Here is a 25747-nt window from a genome sequence, read left to right as displayed (position 1 = left end):
TAGAGTAATCTTGACTGTAGGTTCTTCCCTTTCATCACTTTAAGTATATCATGCCACTCCCTTTTGGCTTCTAGAGTTTCTGCTGAGAAATCAGCTGTTAACCTTATGGGAGTTCCCTTGTATGTTATTTGTCATTTTTCCCTTGTTGCTTTCAATCATTTTTCATTGTCTTTAATTTTTGTCATTTTGATTCCTATGTGTATGGGCATTTTTCTCCTTTGGTTTATCCTGCCCGGCACTCTCTATGCTTCCTGGACTTGGGTGGCTATTTCCTTTCCCATGCTAGGGAAGTTTTCGACTGTAATCTCTTCAAGTATTTTCTCTGGTCCTTTCTCTCTCTCTTCTCGTTCTGGGACCCCTAAAATGTGAATGTTGTTGCGTTTAACCTTGTCCCAGAGGTCTCTTAAGGTATCTTCATTTATTTACATTCTTTTTCTTTATTCTCTTCCATGGCAGTGATTTCCACCTTTCTGTCTTCCAGGTCACTGATCCGTTCTTCTGCCACAGTTATTCTGCCACTGATTCCTTCTAGTGTATTTTTCATTTGAGTTATTGTGTTGTTCATCTCTGTTTGTTCTTTAATTCTTCTAGGTGTTTGTTCGTTAATTCTTCTAGGTCTTTGTTAAGCATTTCTTGCATCTTCTTGATCTTTGCCTCCATTCTTTTTCTGGAAGGTTGCCTATCTCCACCTCATTTCGTCTTTTGTCTGGGGTTTTATCTTGTTCCTTGATCTGGTGTAAAGTCCTCTGCCTTTTCATTTTGTCTGTCTTTCTGTGAATGTGGTTTGCCTTCCACAGGCTGCAGAATTGTAGTCCTTCTTGCTTCTGCTGTCTGCCCTCCAGTGGATGAGTCTATCTTAGAGGCTTGTGCAAGCTTCCTGATGGGAGGGACTGGTGGTGGGTAGAGCTGGGTGTTGCTCTGGTGGGCAGAGCTCAATAAAACTTTAATCCACTTGTCTGCTGATGAATGGGACTGGGTTCCCTCCCTGTTGGTTGTTTGGCCTGAGGCAACCTAGCACTGGAGCCTACCTTGCTCTGGGTGGGGCTAAAGGCTACACTGGGAGGGCTCGTGCCAAGGAGTATTTCCCAGAACTTCTACTGCCAGTGTTGTTGTCCCCACGATGAGCCACAGCCACACCCCGCCTCTGCAGGAGACCCTCTAAAACTAGCAGGTAGGTCTGGTCAGTCTCCTATGGGGTCACTGCTCCTTCCCCTGGGTCTTGATATGCACGCTACTTTGTGTGTGCCCTCCAAGAGTGAAGTCTCTGTTGAGAATCTGAGTCTCTGAGTGGAGTTGAGACTCTGAGTGGAGTCACACAGACTCTGGGTCCTGTGACGCTTTGATGCTTTGTGGTTCTAGAAATCCTATAGGAGATGGTCCAAAGCAGGTGAAGCTAATGCTGTCAGTAGCGATGTGAAGCCAAAGATCTGCAGTTCTGACTAGAGGTGCCGATGTACATACAGAACAAAATCATCTCGTGTTAATGTAGTTCAGGCACGTTTAAGATGAATGCAGTCATGTTAATACCTAACATATTCTATCCCGTGCCTCCCCTCAGGGACCCCCTCCTCAGTTCCTGAGGCTCCTGTAAGTCATGTACAGGGGAATGGAGAGTGGGCTCTGTCCAGTCTGAGCTCTGAGTTTCCCTGTGTGTATCTTAGGATACCTTGTATTTCTGTGGTGTCTGTTGTAACATCATCTCTTTCATTTCTGATTTATTTTGGCCCTCCATTTTTAAAAAAACATACTACTGTTGTCTTTTATTCTTTACAGAAGCTTAATAAGTGTTAGATCTACTACCCTTACTCTATGTGTACTTTTTGCAGTGAGATTTTTACTTTTGTTTGTTTTCTTGTTACTATCAATAGTTAGTCAGACTTCTTTTAAGCTACCTTCAACATTGCTTATAAAGCTGCTTTATTAGTGATGACAGAGCCTTAATGGAAGTCGTGTTCTGGTTGTAAATTAGAATGCACTGTGCCAGCAAAAAGCCCCTTAAGTTTAGGTCTCATTACTTCTTGTTCGGGGTTTTTTTAAATTATTTATTTATTTTTGGCTGTGTTGAGTCTTCGTTTCTGTGCGAGGGCCTTCTCCAGTTGCGGCAAGCGGGGGCCACTCTTCATCGTGGTGCGGTGGCCTCTCACTGTCGCGGCCTCTCCCGTTGCGGAGCACAGGCTCCAGACGCACAGGCTCAGTAGTTGTGGCACACAGGCTTAGTTGCTCTGCGGCATGTGGGATCTTCCCAGACCAGGGCTCGAACCCGTGTCCCCTGCATTCGCAGGCAGACTCCCAACCACTGCGCCACCAGGGAAGCCCCTCTTGTTCTTTTTTTATTTGATTAAAACGTTTTGTTTGTTCTAGGTGTGCAACATGTGGTTCTTTTACACATATACATATATCTATACTTCTTCGGATCATTTTCCCATGTAGGTTATGACACAATGTCGAGTAGTCTTCTCTCGGTTTTCCGTGGGTCTTTGGTGATGATATATTTCACATGTGTTTCTATATCTGTGTTAACCCCAATATCCTAATGTATCCAATCCTCACACGTTTCCATTTGGTGAACCATAAGTTTGTTTAATGAATCTGTGATTGCCTTTCTTTGTGGAAATATCTTCATTGGTATCAATTTTTAGCTAACACCTGTAAGTGATATTATAGAATATGTGTCTTTTGCTTTCTGACTTAGTACACTTTGCCAGATTACCTCTAGAATCATCTATGGTGCTCCAAATGGCATTGTGTCATTTTTTTCCTTGGCTAATATTCCATCTGTACATGTACCAGTTCTTCTTTGTCCACTCACCTCTTCATGGACTTTTTGGTTGCCTCCATGTCTTGGCTATTGTAATACTACTGCAATGCAGATTTGCCTGCCTGTGTCTTTCCAATTCTGTCTTCTTATGTTATAGGCCCAGGATCGGGCCTGCTGTATCATATGGTAGCTCAGTGTTTACCTTTTAAAGGCACCTCCATTCTGTTCTCATTAGTGGCTCTTTCCAGGTTACGTCCCACTTAAAGTGGAGGGTATGCATTTCTCCACAACACCTTCAGCATTTATTGTTTGTAGTTTCCTTGCTGATGGTTATTCTGACTGGTGTGAGCTAATATCTCTTTGTGGTTGGATTTGCATGTGCCTAATAATCCATTGAAATTTAGCTTTAAGGCATGTCCTTTCTTTTTCAAACTGTAAATAGAGCTTATCTCTTCAAATTCTTTTCTTGAGTATGTGCCACATTTTGAAATTTCTTGGCCATTACTTCCCTCAAGACATTTTGAGGGCAGGTTTCATATTCAGCCCTGCAGTACTTGTGCATATGAAGCGATCCTTAGCACAGGTTTTAAAGCTTCTGTTGCAGGTAACGGCAAGAGGGCAGAAGCATTTCTGTGTTCCCCACCCTGGTAACTAGGGAAACAGACCTTCCTGCCAGCAGTGTTCATCAGTTATAAATTAGAGTAGAATGTGCCCGGATAAACCCCCAAATGGTTATGTCTCCATACTTATGTTGTGTTTTAAATTTAATTTATATTTTTCATTGTAGTAATACTCCATCGTGTACATGGACCACTTCTTCTTTGTGCAGTCCTCTGTTGATGGACATTTTCATTGCTTCCAAGTGCTGGCTATGGTAAATATTGCTGGAGGACAGGATTGCCAGCCTGTGTCTTTTTGATTCTCATCTTCTCAGGTGATAAGCCCAGCAGTGTGTATGCTAGATGGAATGGTAGCTCAATGTTTACCTTTTCAAGGCACCCGAATTCTGTTTTCATTAGTGGCTCTTACCACGTCCAACATACAACCGAGTGTACGCCTTTCTCCACAACCCCTTCAGCATTCATTGTTTCCAGAAATTTTGCTGATAGCCATTCTGACTGGTGTGAGATGATAAATTTTTGTAATTTGCATTTGCTGGTCTTTAATAATTACTAATGTTCAGCATTTTTCCAGGACTTTTCCTTTTCTTTAAAAAAAAGAGAAGAAAAAATGTGTGAGTCCAATCAATATACCTCTTGAAATTGTCTTCTTGGAATGTTGCCTTCTTTTGAATTTTTTGGTCGATTTTTGACCCCAGGACTTTTTTGAGAGCAGGTGTCATTTACAGGCCTGCAATGATTGTGAATATTTGGTGACCATTAGCACTGCGTTTAAAGCTGCTGTTGAGGGAAACGGCCACAAGGCGGCAGCATTTCTCCATTCCCAAATCTGGTTACTAGGGTAGCAGAGCCTTTCTGGAAGTCGTGTTCCTAGTTTGTAAATTAGAATGGAATGTGCCAGGAAAACCCCCCATAAGTTTATGTCTGATTACTTCTTGTTCGTTATTTTTTTTAATCGGGGTAATGATTAGAATATTGTTTGCCCTAGGTGTACACAATCTGGTTTATTTAGACATTATATATGTCTAGTCGTGTACAGAACCTCTTCCCATGTAAATTATTAGAGTGTTCCATACACCTCCCTTGCTATATGGTCGGTCGTTTTGTTATATGTATTTAGTAGGTATTTGTATACGTATGGTAAAATTAATCTTAATTTATCCATTCCCCCACCTTTCCTTTTAGATGAGCACAGTTTGTTTTCTAAGTCTATGAGTGTCTTTCTCTGTGGAAATATGTTCATTTGTGTCAGTTGTTAGATAACACCTATAAATGATATCATAGGATATATGCCGTTAGCTTTCTAACATACCTCATGTTCTGTGATTATCTCTAGGCTCATCTGTGGTGCCTCAAAGAGTAGTGTTTCACTGTGTTCCGTGGCTAATATTCCACTGTGTACATGGACCACTTCCTCTTTATCCATTCATCTGTTGGTGGACATTTTGGTTGTTTTCATGCCTTGGCTATTGTAAATATGGCTGCAGTGCAGCTGCTGCGGCCTGTGTCTTCTCGATTCTGGTCTTCTCAGGTGAGAGGCCCAGCGGTGGGCCTGCTGCATCGAATGGTGGCTCAATTTTCACTTTTAAACGCAACTCCTTTCTGTTCTCATTATTGTATGTTACCACTTTACATCTCACCAGCAGCTAGAGGGTACACAGTTCTCTAAAACCCCTTCAGCATTTATTGTTCATAGACTTTTTGCTGAAGGTCAGTCGACTAGTGTGAGTTGAATCCATTTTGTAGAAAAGATTTGCATGAGTCTAATAATTCCTGATGTTGAGCTTTTGCTGATTTTCCTGTTTTTAAAAAAAGAGTAAAACTTACGTCTTCATACTATCTCCTTGAAAAATTTGCCTGTTTTGAATTTTTTTGGCCATTCCCTAGCTCAGGATACTTTTTGAGGGCAGGTGTCCTTTACAACCCTGAGACCTTATGAATGTTAAGTGACCATTAGCTGTGGGCTTAAACCCCTCTTGCGGGAAATGGCCACAAGTCAACAGCATTTCTACATTTCGAACTCTGGGTTTTTGGGCAACAGAGCCTTCTTGGAAATCGTGTTAGGAGGCTGAAAATTAGAGTAGAATGTGCCAGGGCAAATCCCCAAGAGCTTATGTCTCCTTATTTCTTGTTTGTTATTTAAATTTAATTTTTATTTATTATTAAAGCGAATTAGATAAAAATGTGTTTTTCTAGGTGTACAGAGTTTAGTTTATTATGTCTATGTATCTCTCTATTCATCTTTGGGTCCTTTCCCATGTAGGTTATTACAGAGTGTTGGGTAGACCTCTCGGTATTCCATAGGTATTTTGTGATTATATATTTCATATGTATTAGTACATGTCTGTTAACCCCCATATCCTAATTCATCCATTTCTTACACCTTTCCATTTGCTTAAACGTAATTTTCTTTTGTTAATCCATGCGTGTCCTTCTCTTGGAAATAAGTTCTTGGGTATCAGTTTTTAGGTAATACCTAGAAGTGATGTCATAGGATATTTGTCTTTTGGTTTCTTTCTTACTTCAAGTTGAGTGATAATCTTAAGGTCCTTCTATGGTGGTGCAAACGGCACTGTTTCATTCTTTTCCATGGCTAATATTCCATTGTATACGTGGGCCTCTTCTTCTTTGTATGTTGTTCTGTTGATGGACATTTCGGTGTCTTCCAAGTCTTGGCTATGGTAAATGTTCCTGCAGTGCATGATTGCCAGCCTGTGTCTTTTTGATTCTGCTCTGGTCAGGTGATAGGCCCATCAAAGGGCCTACCAGATCACATAGTACCTCAAGTTTTTCGTTTAAGCACACATCCATTCTGTTCTCGCTACTGGCTGTTACCAGTTTACATCCCCCCAACAACTAGAGGGTATACAGTTCTCTGAAAGCTCTTCAGCATTTATTCTTTGTAAACTTTTTGCTGATGATCATTCTGACGGCTGTGAGGTGAACGTTTCTGTAGATTGGATTTGAATGGCTTTATTAATTCCTGATGTTGAGCATTTTACCATGCCTCTTTTTCTTTCAACAAACAAAAAGAAAGAAAGACAAAGTTTGTGTAACATAAGCCTGTTGAAATTGTCTTCTTGAAATGTTGATGTCTTTTGAATTTTCTGGTCGATTTAGGAAACAACTATATGTGATATCATAGGATAGGTGTCCTCCGCTTTCTCACTTACTGTCAGTTGCGTGATTACCTCTAGACTCATCTACCGTGCTGCAAATGGCATTGTTTCATTTTCTTTCTTGGGTAATATTCCATCTGTACACGTACCAGTTTTCTTTGTCCACTCATCTGTTGATGGACTTTTTGGTTGCTTCCATGTCTTGGCTATTGTAATACTGCTGCAGTACAGATTTGCCTGCCTGTGTCTTTCCAATTCTGTCTTTTTACGTTATAGGCCCAGGAGTGGGCCTGCTGCATCCTATAGTAGCTCAATGTTTACCTTTTCAAAGCACCTCCATTCTGTTCCCATTAGTGGCTCTTACCAGGTTACGTCCCACTTCAAATTGAGGGTATGCATTTCTCCACAACCCCTTCAGCATTGACTGTTTGTAGTTTTTTGGCTGATGGTTATTCTGAGGGGTGCGAGCTGTTACCTCTTTGTGGTTGGATTTGCATGTGTCTTGTAATCCCTTGAAAGTGAGCTTTCAGGCATGTCCTTTTATTTTTCAAACTCTGAGTATAGCTTACTTCTTCAAATGGTTTTCTTGAAGTTATGTGCCACATTATGACATTTTTTGTCCTTTACCTGTGTAAAGACATTTTCAGGGCAGGTTTCATTTACAGCCCTGGAGTAGTTTTGCATATGAACTCACCATTAGCACAGATTTTAAAGCTGCTGTTGCAAGTAAGGGCCAGAGAGCAGCAGCATTTCTACGTTCCCTACTTGGGTACCTAGGGAAACAGCCCTCCTACCAGTGGTGTTCCTCAGTTATAAATTAGAGTGGAATGTGCCCTGATAAACCCACAAAAGCTTATGTCTCCTTACTTGTGTTTGTTTTTTAAATTTAATTTATATTTTTTAGTGGAGTAATATTCCATTGTGTACATGGACCACTTCTTCTTTGTGCATTCCTCTGTTGATGGACATTTTCGTTGCATCCAAGTGTTGGCTATGGGAAATATTGCTGGAGTGAAGGATTGCCAGCCTGTGACTTTTTGATTCTCATTTTCTCACGTGGTAGGCCCAGCAGTGGGTATGCTTGATTGAATGGTAGCTCAATGTTTACATTTTCAAAGCACCTCCATTGTGTTTTCATTAGTGGCTCTTACCATGTCCCACTTAGTACCAAGGGTAAGCATTTCTTTTTTTTTTTTTTTTTTTAGTTTCTGCTTTATAACAAAGTGAATCAGTCTTACATATACATCTGTTCCCACATCCCTTCCCTCTTGCGTCTCCCTCCCTCCCACCCTCCCTATCCCACCCCTCCAGGTGGTCACAAAGCACCGAGCTGATCTCCCTGTGCTATGCGGCTGCTTCCCAAGGGTAAGCATTTCTCGAAAACCCCTTCAGCATTCATTGTTTGCACAATTTTTGCCTATGGCTATTCTGACTGGTGTTAGCTGACAGGTTTTTGTAAATTGGATTTGCATATCTTTAATAATTCCTCGTGTTCAGCATTTTTCCAGGCCTTTTTTTTTTGTATTAAAAAAAAAAAGTGTGTTGGGCTTCCCTGGTGGCGCAGTGGTTGAGAGTCCACCTGCCGATGCAGGGGACACGGGTTCGTGCCCCGGTCCGGGAAGATCCCCCATGCCGCGGAGCGGCTGGGCCCGTGAGCCATGGCCGCTGAGCCTGCACGTCCGGAACCTGTGCTCTGCAACGGGAGAGGCCACAACAGTGAGAGGCGCGCGTACCGCTAAAAAAAAAAAAAAAAAAAAAAGTGTGAGTACGATATACCTCTTGAAATTTTCTTCTTGGACGGTTGCCCTCTTATGAATTTTTTGGTCGATTTTAGATCCCAGGATTTTTTTTGAGGTTAGGTGTCATTTACAGGTCTGCAATGATTGTGAATATTTAGTGACCATTAGCACTGGGTGTAAAGCTGCGGTTTGGGGAAACGGCCACAAGGCGGCAGCATTTCTCCATTCCCAAATCTGGTTACCAGGGTAGCAGAGCCTTTCTGGAAGTCGTGTTCCTAGTTTGTAAATTAGATTGGAATGTGCCAGGAAAAACCCCTATGAGTTTATGTCTTATTACTTCTTGTTCGTTTGTTTTAGTTTTTTAAATCGGGGTAATGATTATTCTTTGTCCTAGGCGTACACAATCTGGTTAATTTGGACACTATCTATGTCTATTCATGTACAGAACCTCTTCCCATGTAAATTATTACAGTGTTCCATAGACCTCCCTTGCTATATGGTCAGCCTTTTTGTTATATGTATTTAATTCGTATTTGTATACGTATGATAACCCTAATCTTAATTTATCCATTCCCACCACCTTTCCTTTTAGATAAGCATAGTTTGTTTTCTAAGTCTGTAATTGTCTTTCTCTGTGGAAATATGTACATTTGTGTCCGTTGTTAGATAACACCTATAAGTGATATCATAGGATATATGGCTTTTGCCTTCCGAGTTACCTCATGTTCCGTGATTATCTCTAGGCTCATCTATGGTGCCTGAAAGAGCAGTGTTTCATTGTTTTCCATGGCTAATATTCCATTGTGTACATGGACCACTTCTTCTTTATCCATTCATCTGTTGGTGGACATTTTGGTTGCTTCCATGTCTTCTCTATTGTGAATATGGCTGCAGTGCAGCTGTTTCAGCCTGTCTTCTCGATTCTGGTCTTCTCAGGTGAGAGGCCCAGCGGTGGGCCTAATGCATCGAATGGTAGCTCAATTTTTACTTTTAAACACGGCTCCTTTCTGTTCTTATTACTAGCTGTTACCACTTTACATCTCACCAGCAGCTAAAGGGTACACAGTTCTCTAAAACCCCTTCATCATTTATTGTTTGTAGACTTCTTACTCGAGATCAGTTGACTGGTGTGAGCTGAATCCATTTTGTAGATTAAATTTGCATGAGTCTAATAATTCCTGATGTTGAACTCTTATCGATTTTCCTGTTTTTAAAAAAAGAGTGAGTAAAACTTACCTCGTCATACTATCTTCTTGAAAAATTTGCCTGTTCTGAATTTTTTTTTAATGTTGAGCCTTCTTTTAATTAATTAATTAATTTTTTTATTTTTGGCTCCAGACGCACAGGCTCAGTAGTTGTGGCTCACGGGCCCAACTGCTCCACAGCACGTGGGATCTTCCCAGACCAGGGCTCGAACCCGTGTCCCCTGCATTAGCAGGCAGATTCTCAACCACTGCGCCACCAGGGAAGCCTGCCTGTTTTGAATTTTTTTGGCCATTCCCTAGCTCAGGATATTTTTTTAGGGCAAGTGCCTTTACAGCCCTGAGTCCTTGTGAATGTTAAGTGACCATTAGCTGTGGGGTTAAAGCTCGTCTTGCTGGTAACGGCCACAAGTTGGCAGCATTTCTACATTTCGAACCCTGGGTTTTGGGGCAACAGTGTCTTCCTGGAAATCGTGTTAGTAGGCTGAAAATTAGAGTAGAATGTGCCAGGGCAAATCCCCAAGAGCTTATATCTCCTTACTTCTTGTTTGTTTTTTAAATTTAATTTTTTTATTTATTATCAGAGCAAATTAGATAAAAATGTTGTGCTTGTTTGATGTGTACAGTATCCAGTTTTTTATGTCTATGTATCTATGTGTCTATATATCTATTCATCTTTGGTGCTTTCCCATGTAGGTTATTACAGAATGTTGAGTAGACCTCTCTTGGTATTCCATAGGTATTTTGTGATTATATATTTCATATGTATTAGTACATGTCTGTTAACTCCCACATCCTAATTCATCCATTCCGTACACCTTTCCATTTGGTTAAACATAATTTTGTTTCCTGAATCCATGCCTGTCCTTCTCTTGGAAATAAGTTCTTGGGTATCAATTTTTAGGTAACACCTAGAAGTGATGTCATAGGATTATCAGTCTTTTGGTTTCTTTCTTACTTCAAGTTGGGTGATGATCTTAAGTTCTGTCTATGGTGGTGCAAACGCACTGTTTCATTCGTTTCCTTTCTTTTTTTTTTTAAAGAAGATGTTGGGGGTAGGAGTTTATTAATTTATTTTTGCTGTGTTGGGTCTTCGTTTCTGTGTGAGGACTTTCTCTAGTTGTGGCAAGCGGGGGCCACTCTTCATTGCAGTGTGTGGGCCTCTCACTATTGCGGCCTCTCTCGTTGCGGAGCACAGGCTACAGACGTGCAGGCTCAGTAGTTGTGGCTCACGGGCCTAGTTGCTCCATGGCATGTGGGATCCTCCAAGACCAGGGCTCGAACCCATGTGCCCTGCATTAGCAGGCAGATTCTCAACCACTGCGCCACCAGGTAAGCCCTGTTTCATTCTTTTCCATGGCTAATACTCCATTATGTACATGGACCTCTTCTTCTTTGTGCATTGTTCTGTTGATGGACATTTTGTTTTTTGCCAATTCCTGGCTATTGGAAATGTTCGTGCAGTGCAGTACTGCCACCCTGTGTCTTTTTGTTTCTGCTCTCTCAGGTGATAGGCCCATCAAAGGGCCTACCAGATCACATTCTACGTCCATTTTTACGTTTAAACGGACATCCATTTTCTTCTCACTACTGGCTATTACCAGTTCACATCCCCCAGCAGCCAGAGGGTACACAGTTCTCTGAAACCCCTTCAGCATTTATTCTTTGTAAACTTTTTGCTGATGATCGTTCTGATGGCTGTGAGGTGAACCTTTCTGTAGATTCGATTTGCATGGCTTTATTAATTCCTGATGTTGAGCATTTTTCCATGCCTCTTTTTTATTTTATACAAACAGAAAAAAGAAAAGAGACAGTGTGCGTAAAATATGCCTGTTGAAATTGTCTTCTTGAAATGTTGACGTCTTTTGAATTTTCTGATTGATTTATGACGCCAGGATTTTTTTTTTTTTTGATGGCAGGTGTCATTTACAGGCCTGCAATTATTTTGAATATTACGTGACCATTAGCGCTGGGTTTAAAGCTGCTGCTGTGGGAAACGGCCAAAAGGCGGCAGCATTTCTCCATTCCCAAATCTGGTTGCTAGGGCAGCAGAGCGTTTATGGAAGTCGTGTTCCTAGGCTGTAAATTAGAATGGAATGTGTCACGAAAAAGCCCCTTAAGTTTATGTCTCTTTACTTCTTGTTCGTTTTTTTAATTCAATTTTTATTTTTTATCACAACGAATTTGATTACAATGTTTTATTTGTTCTAGCTATGCGTGATGTGGTTCTTTTACACATATACATATATCTATTCTTCTTCGGATCCTTTTTCCATGTAGGTTATGACACAATATTGAGTAGTCTTCTCTTGGTATTCCGTAAGTCTTTGATGATTATATATTCCACATGTGTTTGTATATCTCTGTTAACTCCAATATCCTAATGTATCCAATCCTCACACCTCTCCATTTGTTGAACCATAAGTTTGTTTAATGAATCTGTGTTTGCCTTTTGCTGTGGAAATATCTTCATTGGTATCAGTTTTTAGCTAACACCTATAGGTGATATCATATGATATGTGTCTTTCATTTTCTGTCTTACCACAAGTTGCGTGATTACCTCTAGACTCACCTTGGGTGCTGCAAATGGCATTGTTTCATTTTTCTCCTTGGCTAATATTCCATTTGAACAGGTACCAGTTCTTCTTTGTCCACTCAATTGTTGATGGAATTTTTGGTTGCTTCTATGTCTTGGCTATTGTAATACTGTGCAACACAGATTTGCCTGCCAGTGTTTTCCCAATTCTGTCTTCTTAGGTTATAGGCCCAGGAGTTGGCCTGCTGAATCTTATGGTAGCTCAATGTTAACCTTTTAAAGGCACCTCCATTCTGTTCCCATTAGTGGCTCTTACCAGGTTACGTCCCACTTCAAATTGAGGGTATGCATTTCTCCACAACCCCTTCAGCATTTATTGTTTGTAGGTTTTTTTGCTGATGGTTATTTTGAGGGGTGCGAGCTGATACCTCTTTGTGGTTGGATTTGAATGTGTCTCATAATACTTTGAAATGAGCTTTCAGGAATGTCTTTTTATTTTTCAAACTCTGAGTACAGCTTATCTGTTCAACTTGTTTTCTTAAAGTATGTGCCACATTTTGAAATTTTTGCCCTTTACGTGCGTCAAGACATTTTGAGGGCAGGTTTCATTTACAGCCCTGAAATACGTGTGCATATGAAGTGACCATTAGCACAGGTTTTAAAGCTGCTGTGGCAGTTCACGGCCAGAGGGCGGCAGCATTTCTGCGTTCCCCACTCTGGTAACTAGGGAAACAGACCTTCCTGCCAGTGGTGTTCTGGGTTATACATTAGAGTGGAATGTTTCCGGATAAACACTCAAAAGCTTATGTATCCTTACTTATGTTTGTTTTTGAAATTTAATTTTTATGTTTTATTGGAGTAATATTCCATTGTGTACATGACCACATCTTCTTTGTGCATTCCTATGTTAATGCACATTTTCGTTGCTTGCAAGTGTTGGCTATGGTAAATATTGCTGGAGTACAGGATTGCCAACCTGTGTCTTTTTGATTCTCATCTTCTCAGGTGATAGCCCCAGCACTGGGTATGCTTGATTGAATGGTAGCTCAGTGTTTACCTTTTCAAGGCACCTCCATTGTGTTTCCATTAGTGGCTCTTACCATGTCCCACTTAGCAACAAGAGTACTCATTTCTCGAAAACCCCTTCAGCATTCATTGTTTGAACAATTTTGGCCAATGGCCGTTCTGACTGGTGTAAGCTGATAGGTTTTTGTAATTTGGATTTGCATGTCTTTAATAATTCCTAATGTTCAACATTTTTCCACACCCTTTTCTTTTCTATAAAAAAAAAGAAGGGCTTCCCTGGTGGCGCAGTGGTTGAGAGTCTGCCTGCCAATGCAGGGGACACGGGTTTGAGTCCTGGTCCGGGAAGATCCCACATGCCGCAGAGCAGCTGGGCCCGTGAGCCACGGCTACTGAGCCTGCGCGTCTGGAGCCTGTGCTCCGCAACAAGACAGGCCGCGACAGTGAGAGGCCCGCGCACCGCGATGAAGAGTGGCCCCCGCTTGCCACAACTAGAGAAAGCCCTCGCACAGAAACGAAGACCCAACACAGCCATAAATAAATAAATAAATAAAGCAAAACTATCAAAAAAAAAAAAAAAGAAAAAGAAAAAAGTTTGAGTACAATATACCTCTTGAAATTTTCTTCTTGGTAGATGGCCCTCTTTTGAATTTTTTGGTCGATTTTCGACCCCAGGATTTTTTTTTTTTTTGATGCCAGGTGTCATTTACAGGCCTGCAATGATTGTGAGTATTTAGGTTGTAAATTAGAATGGAATGTGCCAGGAAAAAGCCCCTTAAGTTTATGTCTCAATACTTCTTATTAGTTTTTTTGATTTAATTTTTATTTTTTACCACAACAAATTTGATTACAATGTTTTGTTTTTTCTAGGTGTGCATGATGTGATTCTTTTACACATATACATACATGTATTCTTCTTTGGATCCTTTCCCCATGTAGGTTATGACACAATCTTGAGTAGTCTTCTCTTGGTATTCCGTGGATCTTTGGTGATTACGTATTTCACATGTGTCTGTATACCTCTATTAACCCCAATATCGTAATGTATCCAATCCTCACACCTTTCCATTTGGTGAACCATAAGTTTGTTTAATGAATCTGTGGTTGCCTTCCTCTATGGAAATATCTTCACTGGTATCATTTTTTAGAAAACAACTATATGTGATATCATAGAATATGTGTCTCTTTCTGACTTACTACAAGTAATGTGATTACTTCTACACTCATCTACGGTGCTGCAAATTGCATTGTTTCATATTTTTCCTTGGCTAATATTCCGTCTGTACATGTACCAGTTCTTCTTTGTCCACCCATCTGTTGATGCACTTTTTGGTTGCTTCCATATATTGGCTATTGTAATACTGCTGCAATGCCGATATGCCAGCCTGTGTCTTTCCGATTCTGTCTTCTTAGGTTATGGTTCCAGGAATGGGCCTGCTGGATCATATTGTAGCTCAATATTTACCTTTTAAAGGCACCTCCATTCTGTTCTCATTAGTGGCTCTTTCCAGTTTACGGCCCACTTAAAGTTGAGTGTATGCATTTCTCCCCAACACCTTCAGCATTCTGTGTTTGTAGTTTTCATGCTGATGGTTATTCTGACTGGTGTGAGCTGATACCTCTTTGTGGTTGGATTTACATGCGTCTAATAATCCGTTGAAATTGAGCGTTAAGGCATATCCTTTTTTTTCAAACTGTGATTACAACTTACTTCTTCAAATTTTTTCTTAAAGTATGTGCTACATTTTGAAATTTTTTGGCCATTACCTCCCACAAGACATTTTGAGGGCTGGTTTCACTTATAGCCCTGCAGTACTTTTTCATATGTAGTGACGATTAGCACAGGTTTTAACGCTGCTGTTTCGGGTAACGGCCAGAGGGTGGCAGCATTTCTACATTCCACATGCTGGTACTAGGGAAACAGACCTTCCTGACAGTGGTGTTGCTCTGTTATAAATTAGAGCGGAATGTGCCCGGATAAACCCACAAAAGCTGATGTCGCCTTACTTATGCTTGTTTTTTTAAAAATTTAATTTATACTTTTTAGTGGAGTAATATTCCATTGTGTACATGGGCCACTTCTTCTTTGTGCATTCCTCTGTAGACGGACATTTTTGTTGCTTCCAAGTGTTGGCTATGGTAAATATTGCTGGAGTACAGGTTTGCCAGCCTGTGACTTTTTCATTCTCATTTTCTCAGGTGATAGGCAAAGCAGTGGGTATGCTTGATTGACTGGAAGCTCAATGTTTACCTTTTCAAAGCACCTCCATTGTATTTTCATTAGTGGCTCTTACCACGTCCCACTTAACACCGAGGGTACGCATTTCTCCCACAACCCCTTCAGCATTCATTGCACAATTTTTGCCGATGGCCATTCTGACTTGTGTTAGCTGATAGGTTTTTGTAATTTGGATTTGCATGTCCTTAGTAATTCCTAATGTTTAGCATTTTCCCACACCTTTTTATTTTCTATTTTAAAAAAAAATAGTGTGAGTAGTATATATCTCTTGAAATTTTCTTCTTGGAAGGTTGCCGTTTTTAAATTTTTTAGTCGATTTTCGACCCCAGGATCTTTTTTGAGGGCACGTGTTATTTACAGGCCTGCAATTATTGAGAATATTTAGTGACCTTTAGCACTGGGTTTAAAGCTGCTCTTGTGGGAAACGGCCACAAGGAGGCAGCGTTTCTCCATTACGAAATCTGGTTACTAGGGCAGCAGAGCTTTTCTGGAAGTCGTGTTCCTAGCTTGTAAATTAGAACGGAATGTGTCAGAAAAAAGCCCCTTAAGTTTATGTCTCATTACTTATTCTTCGTGTTTTTACTTTAATTTTCATTTGTTATCAGAGCACGTTTGATTACACTGTTCTGTTTGTTCTAGGTGTGCAAGATGAGGTTCTTTTACACACACATATATATATGTATTCTTCTTCAGATCCTTTTCCCATGTAGGTTATGACACAATGTTGAGAGTCTCTTGGTATGCCGTAGTTCTTTGGTGATTACGTATTTCACATGTTTTTGTATATCACTGTTTACCCCAATATCATAATGTATCCAATCCTCACAGCTTCCATTTGGTGAACCATAAGTTTGTTTAATGAATCTGTGATAGCCTTTCTCTGTGGAAGTATCTTCATTGGTATCAATTTTTAGGTAACACCTATAAGTGATATCATAGGAAAGGTGTCTTTCACTTTCTGACTAACTACAAGTAGCGTGACTACTTCGAGACTCATCTATGGGCTGCAAATGACATTGTTTCATTTTTTCCCCAGGTAATATTCCATCTCTACATGTAGCAGTTCTTCTTTGCCCACCCATCTGTTGGTGGACTTTTTGGTTGCTTCCATATCTTGGCTATTGTATTACTGTGCAGTGCATATTTGCCTGCCTGTGTCTTTCCAATTCTGTCTTCTTAGGTTATAGGTCCAGGAATGGGCCTGCTGGATCATATGGTAGCTCAATGTTTACCTTTTAAAGGCACCTCCATTCTCTTCTCATTAGTAGATCTTTCCAGGTTACATCCCTGTTAAAGTTGAGGGTATGCATTTCTCCACAACGCCTTCAGCATTCAGTGTTTGTAGTTTTCTTGCTGATGGTTATTCTGACTGGTGTGAGCTGATACCTCTTAGTGGTTGTATTTGCATACGTCTAATAATCCGTTCAAATTGAGCTTTAAGACGTTCTTTTTTTTTTTCAAACTGTGATTACAGCTTACTTTTTCAACTTGTTTTCTTAAAATATGTGCCACATATTGCAAATTTTGGCCATTACCTCCCTCAAGACATTTTGAGGGCAGGTTTTATTTCCTGCCCTGCAGTACTTGTTCATATGAAGTGACCGTCAGCACAGATTTTAAAGCTGCTGTCTCGGGTAACGGCCAGAGAGCAGCAGCATTTCTGTTTTTCCCACTCTGCTACCTAGGGAAACAGACCTTCCTGCCAGTGGTGTTCCTCAGTTATAAAGTAGAGTGGAATGTGCCCTGATAATCCCCAAAAGCTTATGTCTCCTTGCTTATGTTTGTTTTTAAAATTTAACTTATATTTTTTAGTGGAGTAATATTCCACTGTGTACACGGACCACTTGTTCTTTGTGCAGTCCTCTGTTGATGGATATTTTCATTGCTTCCAAGTGTTGACTATGGTAAATATTGCTGGAGTGCAAGTTTCCCAGCCTGTGACTTTTTGATTCTCATTTTCTCAGGTGGTAGGCCCAGCAGTGGGTATGCTTGATTGAATGGTAGCTCAATGTTTACATTTTCAAAGCACCTCCATTGTGTTTTCATTAGTGGCTCTTACCATGTCCCTCTTATAACTGAGGGTACGCATTTCTCCACAATCCCTTCACATTTATTGTTTGCAGCATTTTTGCTGTGGCCATTCTGACTGGTGTGAGCTGATAGGTTTTTGTAATTTGGGTTTGCCTGTCTTTAAAAATTCCTGAAATTTATCATCTTTCCAGGCCTTTTTCTTTTCTGTTAAAAAAAAAAGAGAGAGAAAAAATTGTGAGTACAATATACCTCTTGAAGTCTCTTGTTGAAAGGTTCCCTTCCTTCAGAAAGTTCTGGTGGATTTTGGTCCCCAGGATATTTTTTTCAGGGCAGGTTTCATTTACAGGCCTGGAATGATTGCAAATATTTAATGACCATTAGCACTGGGTTTAAGCTGCTGTGGTGGGAAACGGCCACAAGGCAGCAGCATTTCTCCTTTACCAAAACTGGTTACTAGGGTAGCAGAGCCCTTCTGGAAGTCGTTTTCCTAACTTGTAAATTTGAACGGAATGTGCCAGGAAAACCCCCCATAAGTTTATGTCTCATTACTTCTTGTTTGTTTTTTTAATTGGGGTAATGATTAGAATGTTGTTTCTGCAAGGCCTACACACTCTGGTTCATTTGCACATTATATATATATATATCTATTCATGTACAGTACCTCTTCCCATGTAAATTATTACATAGTGTTCCGTAGATCTCCCTTGCTATATGGTCAGTCTTTCTGTTATATGTATTTAATATGTATTTGTATACATATGGTAAACCTAATCTTTATTTATCCATTCCCACCACCTTTCCTTTTAGCTAAGCATAGTTTGTTTGCTACGTCTGTGAGTGTCTTTCTCTGTGGGAATATGTTCATTTGTGTCAGTTGTTATATAACACCTATAAGTGATATCCTAGGATATGTGTCTTTTGCTTTCCGAGTTACCTCATGTTCCATCATTATCTCTAGGCTCATCTATGAGCACTGTTTCATTCTTTTCCATGGCTAATATTCCATTGTGTACATTGACTTCTTATTCTTTGTGCGTTGTTCTGTTGATGGACCTTTCGGTTTCTTCCAAGTCTTATCTATGGTAAATGTTCCGCAGTGCATGATTGCCAGCCTGTGTCTTTCTGATTCTGCTCTGCTCAGGTGATAGTCCCATGAAAGGGCCTACCAGATCACATACTACCTCAATTTTTACGTTTAAACGCACATGCATTCTGTTCTCACTATTGGCTATTACCAGTTTACATCCCCCAGCATCCAGAGGGTACACAGTCCTCTGAAACCCCTTCAGCAGTTATTGTAAACTTTTTGCTGATCATCATTCTGATGGCTGTGAGGTGAACGTTTCTGTTGCATGGCTTTATTAATTCCTGATGTTGAGCAGTTTTCCATGGCTGTTTTTTTTAACAAGAAAAAAAAAGAAAAGTGTGCATGAAATATGCCTTTTGAAATTGTCTTCTTGAAATGTTGACGTCTTTTGAATTTTCTGGTCGATTTATGACGCCAGGATTTTTTTTGACGGCAGGTGTCATTCACAGGCCTGCATTTATTTTGAATATTACGTGACCATTAGCGCTGGGTTTAAACCTGCTGTTTTGGGAAACGGCCACAAGGCGGCAGCATTTCTCCATTCCCAAATCTGGTTGCTAGAGCAAAAGAGCGTTTCTGGAAGTCGTGTTCTAGGTTGTAAATTAGAATGGAATGTGCCAGGAAAACGCCCCTTAAATTTATGTCTCATTAATTCTTGTTCGTTTTCTTAATTTAATTTTTATTTTTTAACAGAGCAAATTTGATTTCACTGTTCTGTTTGTTCTAGGTGTGTGTAAGATGAGGTAAAAGTACACACACACACACACACACACACACACACACACACACACACACATATTCTTCTTCAGATCCTTTTCCCACGTAGGTTATGACACAATGTTGAGTAGTCCTCTCTTGGTATTCCGTAGGTCTTTGGAGATTATGTATTTCACATGTGTTTGTATATGTCTGTTAACCCCAATATCGTAATGAATCCAATCCTCACACCTTTCCATTGGTGAACCATAAGTTTGTTTAATGAATCTGTGATTGCCCTTCTCCGTGGAAATATCTGCCCTGGTATCAATTTTTAGGTAACACCTATAAGTGATATCACAGGATATGTGTCTTTCACTTTCTGACTTACTACAAGTGTGTGATTACTTCGAGACTCATCTATGGTGCTGCAAATGACATTGTTTCATTTTTTCCCCAGGTAATATTCCATCTCTACATGTAGCAGTTCTTCTTTGTCCACCCATCTGTTGGTGGACTTTTTGGTTGCTTCCATGTCTTGGCTATTGTAATACTGCTGCAATGCAGATTTGCCTGCCTGTGTCTTTCCAATTCTGTCTTCTTAGGTTATAGGTCCAGGAATGGGCCTGCCGGATCATATGGTAGCTCAATGTTTACCTTTTATTTTTATTTTTTTATTTTTATTTTTTTTGCGGTACACGGGCCTCTCACTTTTGTGCCCTCTCCCGTTGCGGAGCTCAGCGGCCATGGCTCACGGGCCTAGCCGCTCCACGGCATGTGGGATCTTCCCGGACCGGGGCACGAACCCACATTCCCTGCATCGGCAGGTGGACTCTGAACCACTGTGCCACCAGGGAAGCCCAGTGTTTACCTTTTAAAAGCAGCTCCATTCTGTACTCATTCGTGGCTCTTTCCAGGTTACATCCCCCTTAAAGTTGAGGTATGCTTTTCTCCACAACACCTTCAGCATTCAGTGTTTCTTGTTTTCTTGCTGATGGTTATTCTGACTGGTGTGAGCTGATACCTCTTTGTGGTTGGATTTGCATGTCTAATAATCCGTTCAAATTGAGCTTTAAGGCATTTCCTTTTTTTTTTTCAAACTGTGATTACAGCTTACTTTTTCAACTTGTTTTCTTAAAGTATGTGCCACATATTGCAAATTTTGGCCATTACCTCCCTCAAGACATTTTGAGGGCTGGTTTTATTTCCTGCCCTGCAGTACCCACAGTGCTCCTCCCAGCTGAACACAAACCCCTCAGCCCTGCACCAGGACACACGGTCATGGACTCCGCAGCCACAGGAGCCAAACCTGAAAGAACCTGAAGGCCATCAGAAGCGGATGCAGGAATGAACCATGCACGCTCCTAGGAAGGAATATTCCACAGTAATGGAGTACATTTTGTTTAAAGGTAGTAAAACTATAAAAATTATTTTTTAAAAAACTATATTCACAAGATGAAAGAATCTCATGGACACAATGCTGAGCCATCAAGAGCAATAAAGCAGCAAGCACGGTACACCCCCTTACAGACTTTGGAACTAGGCAAAGTTGGGCTGCATTGTTTAGGGATGCGTGCTTATGTGTAAACTATGAGGACAAGTCACTGACGCAAAATCAGGAGAACAGCTACCACACAGTGGGGAGGAGGCTGGGACGAGGGAAGGGCACTCCTGGGTGTCCACTCATCATGTTCTGTTTCTTTTTTTTTGTTTTTTTGCGGTACGCGGACCTCTCACTGTTGTGGCCTCTCCCGTTGCGGCGCACAGGCTCCAGACGCGCAGGCTCCGCGGCCATGGCTCACGGGCCCAGCCGCTCCATGGCATGTGGGATCTTCCCGGACCGGGGCACGAACCCGTGTCCCCTGCATCGGCAGGCGGACTCTCAACCACTGCGCCACCAGGGAAGCCCCATGTTCTGTTTCTTGATGTTTATGATTATTCTTTACATGTATATAACCTAATCCTTAATATGTACTTACAGCTTATCGTTATTCTTTATTAAGAAGGGCGTCCAAAGTAGAAGGAGACCTGCTTCTCCCAAGGAAGAAAAGGAATAGTTTCTACCAGTGAAATCGCGATACCATGGCTGCTTCAACCATCAAGCCTGACAACAACTCCCGTGAGAGGGGCACCGGGGCCACGACACTCAGAAGGAGGCTCTGGGGCCTCAGTCCTGGGTCACTGCCTCTGAGGAGCCCACGGCACCTGGTCAAAGTTCTCAGTCATTCTGTGCACGACCCTTTTGCCTTGGCTGCTCTGGCACAGCTCGGCCGGCACCATCGCTGGGAGAAAAAGAAGAAACGTGCAGAAGAGGGAACCGGGCTTCAAGCTGACCCACCTCCTTCTATGGAGACGATGCCACACTCCCTAAGAGAGGACAGCAAGGCCACAGAATCCAGCCTCTCTGCCTGAGGCCTGGCCACACTAGCGCCCCACGCTTCTGATGCCACAGGGAGAATTTCGCTAGGTGACCTCAGACCACCTGGTTGGACACATGGGGCTTTCAGACACGCAGGTCCTGTCCGACCCCGCACCTCTGGGGTCACAATCTGGAGGTGGGCCTGGAAGCCTCCAGGTTTTCGCTTTTGATAACATCTTTGTTCACGTTGAATTTCTTTACCACACAGTTAGTTAACCCATTTTAAGTATTCAGCTCAGTTGTGTTTTGCATACTCACAGGGTTGTGCAGCCACCAGCACAAGGCATTTGACAACATTTCCATCATCCCCCCAGAACCCCACTCTTTAGAGGTCACCCCTCATTTCCCACAGCCCCGGCACCCCCAGTCCACTTTCTGTCTCTGTGGGAGATGTCTGGATGTTCTGGATGTCTCATGTAAGCGGAATCCACTAAGTGTCTTTTTCTGTCTGGCCTCTCTCACTGAGCATCATGTTTTCGAGGTTCGTCCACATCAGAGCCTGTGTCAGTGCTTCACTCCTTTCCCATGGCTGAGTCGCCCTGACCCTCTCTGCTTTTAACTCTATAATTAACTGTGTCTCCCTGCCTGCACCGCACGCGGCTGAGGAGGATTTCACCTTCTGTCATTCTTGGGGTGTAAGCTGAACTTTGAACCAACACCAAGGGGTCCTGTGCAGAGGCTGAGAGCCCAGCCCCACACGGTGCACAGTTGCCCTGTGTGACCAGAGCCCAGGAGGAAGGGTGAGATTGGCCTGCCCATTCACAGGACCAGCGTCCTACGGTCTCATGGGAAACCAACTCGCTCATCAGCGTCTCGTGAGAGCTGCTCCCCACCATGCCACGCGGGCAAGACAGGCTGGTCAGGGGCCACGGTGCTGCCTTCAGCTCAGGCCCACTCACACTAACTGTCTAGTTGGCAAGTGCCGAGGCTCCAGGGGAGGGTCCTTCCTGCTTCTTCCAGCTTCTTGGGGCTCCAGGCATCCCTGGGCTTCTGGCTGCATCCCTCCCACCTCTGCCTTCATCTTCACGTGGCTTCCCCCATGTCCGTGCCTCCACTCATCATATAAGCACGCAGTTACACAGGATTGGGACCACCCTAGGGCCCCTGTCTCACCTAGTTACACGACCAGGCCCTGCTTCCAAATGAGGTCATGTCCTGAGCCCCTGGGGTCAGGACATGGATGTCCCTTTCCCTGGGGGGTACACAATCCCGCTTCAGTCTGAGATAACAGTAATGTTGCCCAGGAAACAAGCCAGCCCCTTACCTAAGCCAGCCCCTCGAAGAGGTCTGAGCCTGCCTGGTCTCCTGGAAACTGGGCAGGAGAGTGTGGCTCAGGACCCGAGTGTGAAGGACACCAGGAAGCTCCCGTGTGAGGCTCCTCTTCGCAGCAGCAGCACTGGACCAGCTGATGAGGTCCGGCAGGGCAACCCCGAGCTCTTTAGGGGACTCGACCCACGTGGACTGGGGGCGACAGGCAGCAGTGAGTGGGCGTGTGATGAAGTGTATGTGACGGGCCTGCAGTGAGCAGGTGAGCACGTGTGTGTGTGACATCAGGCACACGTGACGGGTCGGCAGTGAGCACACATATCTGAGATCAGGGACGGTACACACGTGACCAGGTTCACATGGCATCTTAGCGGGCAGGGCACCACAGGGCTGCAGTGCTGCCACGGGCTCGAGCCACCCACCCTGCCTGGTGTGGAGCATCCCTCCCCCACCACGTGCCCCAGCGGCTCCCACGTCCGCAGCCGCGCAGTGGCTGCACCTGCGCAGAGTACTTCGCCTGGGCAAGTACTTCTTGAAGAGGGTCACCTCCGTGGTGACGGCGACCTTCCTCTTCTGCTGCTTCAGCGGGGGTGCCCCTGCCAGTGCCTGCTTGTACCAAGGCATCCGGGCCGCAGAGGGCTGGTCTCTGCACCTGAGACCAAAGAGAAGGACTTGAGGGGCTGCGCTTTCTCCCACCAGGAGCCGCATTTCCAGGGGGACCAGCGGGGGCATTTCAGACACACAGGGCCGGACATTCTGGTTCATCGTCCCCCAACACGGTGGGCGAAAGGACAGCCACGTGGGACCTCAGACCACGTAGGACAAGGCGCGTGTCGAGGACCAGTGAGTGTCCGTTGTTGCAGCACGTCCATCCTCCATCGGCCGGCCCCCCTCCCCCGAAGGCTGGGTCTATTAACACAGGGGACCCTGGAAGGGGGTTTTCTGTGTGGCTGGCTCACTGAAGCTGGGTGTTTGGGGGACATGGGGCAGTCTGCAGTCTTGGTGAAGACGTTGTTCTCTCCGGGGAAATGAGGCGGACACTCAGTCCCCGGTCTGTGGATGGTCTAGTCCTCTGGGTGCCATGTCTCTTCTTGGGGGTCACTGGGGCTTTCTCCTCACCCCGTGGGGTACAGGAGGGGAGGGATGGACACGTCCTGGGCTCAATGCACCTGGGCTCCTGGGGAGGACCTCCCCGGCCAACATGTTCACAGGCCTCAGTCACCCCTGCTCGACACCCCCTTCAGGGACTCGGCAAGTGGACCTGCCCTGTGAAACGGGGCGCCTGGGTCGGGGGGCTGGTGGGTCCCTTCTCAGATGATAGCCATACTCAGGTCTCGGGGTGGGTGCGGTGGCCTGTGGCCACTCGCCAAGGTCACCGCGCCGTTGCGGCTCCTTTTTGGGGTCTGAGATGCCCCAGAGGTGGCTGGAGGAGGGGCGGAGGTCGCTGTGACTGGGACTTGTGGGACGGAGGTCCTGGACCCTGGGTCCCTCCCCGAGGAGGAGTGGGGGTCATGCCCAGAGAGGGGAGGCCGGTGACGGTCCTGGGTGTCAGCAAGCACAGCGCCGCGCCCCGCCCCGCGGGCCGGGTGTGTGATTCCTGCGGTCCCGGCACAGAACACCAGACGGGGTGTGGGGTTGGGACAGGGGACGCTTCCTCTCAGGCCTGGAGCCCGAGGTCAAGGTGCTGGGGGCCCGCTCCTCCGCGGGATCTGGGGTCAATCGGTCCCAGGCCACTCCCAGCCCCATCTCCGTCTCTGCCATGACATCGCCTTCTCCCCGTGTGTCTGGGCCCAAATGCCCCCCATGAGGACGCCTGCCCACAGGTCAGTGACCTCGGCTCACCCCGGGCAGCTCTGCGGTGGCCCATCTGCACACAAAGCCCCATTCTGAGGTCCCGGGGAGTCCGTCTTCCGGGGCCTCTTGAAGTGAGACTCCTCGTGGTCGACACAGCTTGTGGGGGCATAGGGGCCCCCCAGGCCGGAATCCAGGAGCCTCACGGAGGAAGTGGTGTCCTGACTCAGGGAGGCCGAGGGGCAGTCAGCCCTGCCCTCCGGGGAGTGGGGAGTCTCTAGAGGTCCGGGCCGGAGCTGGCAGGGGGACGCGGCGGTCAGAGGCGGGCGGCCTGGGCTGCGATGGGCGGGGTCGCTTAGGGGCAGGGGCACGGGGGCCTCAAGGATGCCCTCTGTCTGCTCCTACGAAGGCGGCCGGCCGCGGCCTCCCAGCCAGGTTGGGCCAAACGTGGAGCGGTTTGAACACACCCCCCAGGGCCGCCTTCGAGAAGTGCCTTGTGCCTGGGGACATGGAGCCTCCAGCCTGCTGGGGAGTGTGTGGGCTGGTGGCACGTGGGGCTGCATCAGGGCCCTGAGGAGCTCGAGGTGCATGCTCCAGGCCTCACCTGGTCCGGGATGGAGGGTGGCTGCCCAGGGCCTCCTGCTTCGAGCACCGCCCCTGGGCTGGGCGGGGCCAGCGGGTCCCCTGACCCGTCACTGCAGCCAAGCTGAGGCTGCTGAGCAGCCAGGGCCAGAGCACGGCCTGTGGGTGGGATGTGCATGGGGAGGTCGCAGGACAGTGGTGAGGCGCCCGCATCAACAGAGGCGGGTCATCCACTGGACATAGGACAGGAGCGAGCGGGACAGCAAGGCAGCCGGACGCCCAGATCGAGTGGGGAGGCGGCTGCGTGTCCTCCATCTTCAGCAACCAGACGTGTGTGTAGAGATGATCATCCAGATACCGAGGGGCTCTTTCCTCTGATGCCTCGTATCTCATCATCTGGCAGGTGTGAGGGTCCTGGGGCGACCGTGACAACATGCCAGAAGCCGGGGGAGGTCACAACAGCAGAGATTTCTCTCTCACAGCTCTGGACGCTGGAAATACACAATGAAGGTGCGGTTGGTTCCTTCTGGAACTTCAGGGAATCTGCCCTGGCCTCTCCCAGCTTCTCTGGTCTCCAGAAATCCTTGGCGCCTCTGTACTTGGGGCTGCATCACCCCCATCTCTGCCTCCATCATCACG

At 44.6% G+C, this 25747-nt stretch overlaps 1 protein-coding gene and 1 long non-coding RNA gene across 7 annotated transcripts in view; one reads left to right on the top strand and one right to left on the bottom strand.

The window, feature by feature from the left end:
* The window catches only part of LOC309794731, an 87834-nt gene extending 66695 nt beyond the window's left edge, over window positions 1-21139 (top strand). For all 5 annotated transcript variants that reach the window (XR_014292183.1, XR_014292184.1, XR_014292185.1 and 2 more), the window contains one exon: window positions 21054-21139. This is a non-coding gene — a long non-coding RNA (uncharacterized lncRNA). The remainder of the gene's footprint in view (window positions 1-21053) is intronic.
* A 1590-nt stretch (window positions 21140-22729) lies between these two features.
* On the bottom strand, window positions 22730-25543 carry LOC309794722 (uncharacterized protein; the record flags this gene model as incomplete). 2 transcript variants are annotated; one of them, XM_082606614.1, is made up of 3 exons in its annotated part: window positions 22730-23387; window positions 24578-24862; window positions 25131-25543. In XM_082606614.1, 3 exons carry the CDS (start codon window positions 25541-25543, stop codon window positions 22730-22732), a joined length of 1356 nt encoding a protein of 451 aa, XP_082462740.1. The 2 variants fall into 2 exon arrangements, with proteins under 2 accessions (XP_082462740.1, XP_082462741.1); XM_082606615.1 differs by having other exon boundaries at window positions 24578-24822; window positions 25131-25286.
* Between the last annotated feature and the right edge of the window lie 204 nt (window positions 25544-25747).

This window comes from Mesoplodon mirus (genome assembly GCF_964341445.2).
Source record: "Mesoplodon mirus genome assembly, chromosome: 19".
Taxonomy (NCBI): domain Eukaryota; kingdom Metazoa; phylum Chordata; class Mammalia; order Artiodactyla; family Ziphiidae; genus Mesoplodon; species Mesoplodon mirus.
Note: the sequence above shows the minus strand (reverse complement) of the source record. Positions and strands in the feature narration are given on the sequence as shown.